Raw genomic sequence first — 3,571 nt, forward strand, 5'->3', positions numbered from 1 at the left:
GAAGTTGGCTAAAACCCCAGATTACCACCTTTTCAGCAAGTATTCCATTTTAATGGATTAGAAAAGCTTGTTAAAGTATGATTTAGCCCTACTGTTAAGCATATGATTACCTCAGTTTTGCAAATACTTTTTTGATTGAACTAAGAATAGTTTGATGGAATTAAGGCTTTTACCCCAAGAACAAGGGGTGGCAGTATCAGTGGTTTCGCTCTGGGAAAGCTATAGTAAACACGACGTTTAAGGTTATTCAGCTACATATAGACCATAGGTGACGCTCACGTGAAATTCTCAAGAAGTTACCCCCAAAAATACTCAAGAGAGAAATACGTTCTCTTTTTAAGAGATTCCCTGCTACCTAAGTAGACCCAAACAGGCACACTTATACAGTGAAATGATGATTAAGTTGAGAGAGGCAAAGAGGAAAACAGAGTTCCCTCTTTTCTGATCCAGCCGTGGGAGCTGTCCAAGCCCAACTTCGGCACAGCCCCCTTTCCACTCTGGCTCTGCCCGCCGTCTCGTCACTCACGCAGCCCCACGCCCGCGGACGAGCACACCCAGCGCTGCAGCCCCAGCCACCCCAACCCTGCTCAGCACCTCGCTGCCCACAATGATGAACGTGTGAAAGCCTCAAATTAACTTACTGCAGTCACAGCAACTAACTTACTGGTAATAGTTCCTGACACGACATCAGAAGACATGCATTTTAATTCTGGGTCTGCCAGTTGTTTGATTAGGGAAGGTGGGAGAACCTGAGGCCTTAAGGCCACATGTGGCCAGAATTCTAGGTCCTTGTGACTGTATCCATTGGCCTCAAGGCCACAGGTTCCCCACCCCTGGACTGGGGCAAATTAACTTCTGCAAGCCTCTGTTTCCTCATCCATAAAATAAGCGTATCACCTATCTTGAAAGGTTTTGCTGAGTATCAAGAGAATATACACAAGATATTAAAAGAATACGTGTCCAGCTCTTAACATACAATCAACACTCAACGATACTAAGAAGCTAAAATTCAGTTAGGATAATCTTATACTTTATTAAAATGGCCAAGAAAACATGAATAACCCCAAGAGATGAAATCCCTCAAAAGCTTACTTTCTTAGATTTTTTTCTTCTTAAAGAAGTTGTTGAAACAATGCATTATTACTATGGGCAACCTGCCAACATTTGAAAGAAGCTTTACTTAAAATAAATACTTGTAAGGGAAGTTTGCCTATGTACAAAATTAAAGTGTACCACATGAATCAGCTGTGAGTTTGAAATCTCATTACAAATTTCCCCCCATAAATGACTTACCGCCTCTGCCACCACCTCTGCCACCTCCTCCTCTTCCTCCTCCTCGACCTCCCCTGCCACCGCCTCTTGGAGGTCCTTTCTCACCTGGAGGCCGAGGTAGAAACCTCTGCAGTGGCAGCAGCTTATACGGGTCTATATAAAACTGGACATATAACAGAAGCAATCAGTGTGATGACATGGGGGACAGTACAGTATAATCATTAAGAACCCACAGGCTAGAGTCAAAACTGCCTGGGTTCAAACCCTAACCCTACCACACTTCTCACTATGCAGTGCTGGGCAAGGACTTCACTTCTTAGTGCCTTAGTTTTCTTACCTATAAAATGTAGACAATAAAGTATCTATTTCACATGGTTGTGTGAAATAAAAAAGTTGATATATATAAGGCACTTTGGACACAATAAGCATTGTATGCATATTAAAAAAAATCAAGACCAAGTCAATCTCATTTCTCTTTAGAAACAGATAATACCTACCAAAAATTAGCTGCATTTTCACTCAATAGAATTGCCGTAAGAAAAATAAAACCATTAAAAATGCAGCATCAAAATTCAAAATAAAGCACTGGCAAGCTAGCTACTTAAAGACTTTAATAAAGAACCAAATCAGTTAACTATGTACTGAACAAAGTAATCAAGGTATATAAAGACTAAACCCATCCTATATTTGGGATTAAAGAGAACATTTTTTAGGTAATGAAGTATAGGGGTATAGGAGGTTTTCAAAACTGTACTGCATCACTTATAATAAGACGTCTGTATCTCTCTCCAGGTCTCACCTTATTGCTCTTCTTCCCTTCACAGCCCATCACCTCAAAAATATTGTCTAGATCTGCATGGTGCAATTTGGCATCCACTAGCCACACGTGGCTATCGAAATTCAAATTAATAAATGGTTAAAAACTCAGTTCCTGAGTCACATGAGCCACATTTCAGGTGCTCAGTAGTTACGTGTGGCTAATGGCTACGGTATCGGGCAGGGATTTCCATCACTGCAGAAAGTTCAATTAGACAGCATTTATAATAACCTAGGCTGGGTTAGAAGAGCCTGAACTTGAACACAGCAGTGGATTTGGAAGCCAGGCGAGGTAGAATGTACCCAACTTAGCACCTGTGATTAAAAAAAAAACAAAAAACCGCTAAACAATAAACCCTCAAATAAATAATTCTGTGAGAACAGGCTGGGATCAGATTGATCTGGATTGATTGCTGGTAATTTTCTTTTTCCGGGTCACCGGATGTGAAGCCCTTCTCAGCACTGTTTCTTTCTAGGCTGTTCAGCTCCAGGCACAGCCGAAGCAGGGCCCTTTCCCACTGAGTGCTTGCCAGGGCTTCTACAGCCAGTAGACACGGGCTAGCAACGAGGTGGCATCTCCATCCCATTTCCTACTCCAAGCTGGCTTCTGGGCCGGCTACTGCACTGGCTCCGTGAGCCTTGACCTCTACGTTGCTGTCATCCAGCGAACACTTTGTAGCATTTTACAACAGCCCAGCACTCCCTCTTGGAAAAATTTTGTTATTTCAACTTCTGTGATAACACTTTTATGACATGCTTGTGGTTTGTCTCCTTTTTTACTGGCAATTACTTCTCAGTCCCCAAGAACAGACATTTAAATTTGGGAGGTGCCTCAAAGCCCTTAGGTGCTCTTTTCCTTTCATTCTTTCTTCTTAGACTGTTTCACATACTGTGTGCACACTGACAACTTCCCAGCTCTCTCTCTAGTCTAGACTCCTCCTTTGAACTCCTGACCACCTGGCTATCTCACAAGTACTTCAAACTCATGTCCAAAACCAAACTCATCACCTTCCCCTCAATCCTCTTCTCCTCCAGCGTTGCCTTTTCAGGAAATGGTACCATCTTCCACAAAGACACTGAAAGCAGACAACTGGAAGATGGTGGGATTTTTTACTTCAACTTCAATAGCTAATCAATTACCAAGTCCTACTGATTCTGCTTCCTATAATTCTCACAAATCCATCAACTTTTCTCTATTTCCACTGTCTCTACTCTAGTCTAAAATATCATCTCTTCTAGGACTATTGCAACAACTTCCTACCTGGCCCCGTCACACACAGTACAGACCCCTTCCTAGGGTGCTTTTTTTATTTTTCCACAGTGCCCTTTTTAAGCATAAATTTAACTGTATTATCCTGTTATTCAAAAACGCAACAAAATTAAAACTAAAGTTTATTGTATCCTTAAAGTTGCTTGCTGTCTCAGAGACTCTGCACATACTGTTTTCTCTACTTAGAATGCATTCCCTCCTCCTCTTTGACTA

General features: G+C 41.8%; 1 protein-coding gene across 1 annotated transcript in view; it reads right to left on the reverse strand.

Annotated features, from left to right (window-relative positions):
• Positions 1-196: 196 nt before the first annotated feature.
• GAR1 (GAR1 ribonucleoprotein) overlaps positions 197-3,571 on the reverse strand; it is a 23,455-nt gene continuing 20,080 nt past the window's right edge. The window contains exons 6-7 of the mRNA XM_012655080.1: positions 1,294-1,435; positions 197-219 (exon numbers count right to left, since the gene is read on the reverse strand). Of these exons, the coding sequence (XP_012510534.1) occupies positions 197-219; positions 1,294-1,435 (165 nt within the window). The remainder of the gene's footprint in view (positions 220-1,293; positions 1,436-3,571) is intronic.

This window comes from Propithecus coquereli, unplaced genomic scaffold, assembly GCF_000956105.1.
Source record: "Propithecus coquereli isolate 6110/MARCELLA unplaced genomic scaffold, Pcoq_1.0 Scaffold46, whole genome shotgun sequence".
In the NCBI taxonomy this organism is placed as follows: Eukaryota; Metazoa; Chordata; class Mammalia; order Primates; family Indriidae; genus Propithecus; species Propithecus coquereli.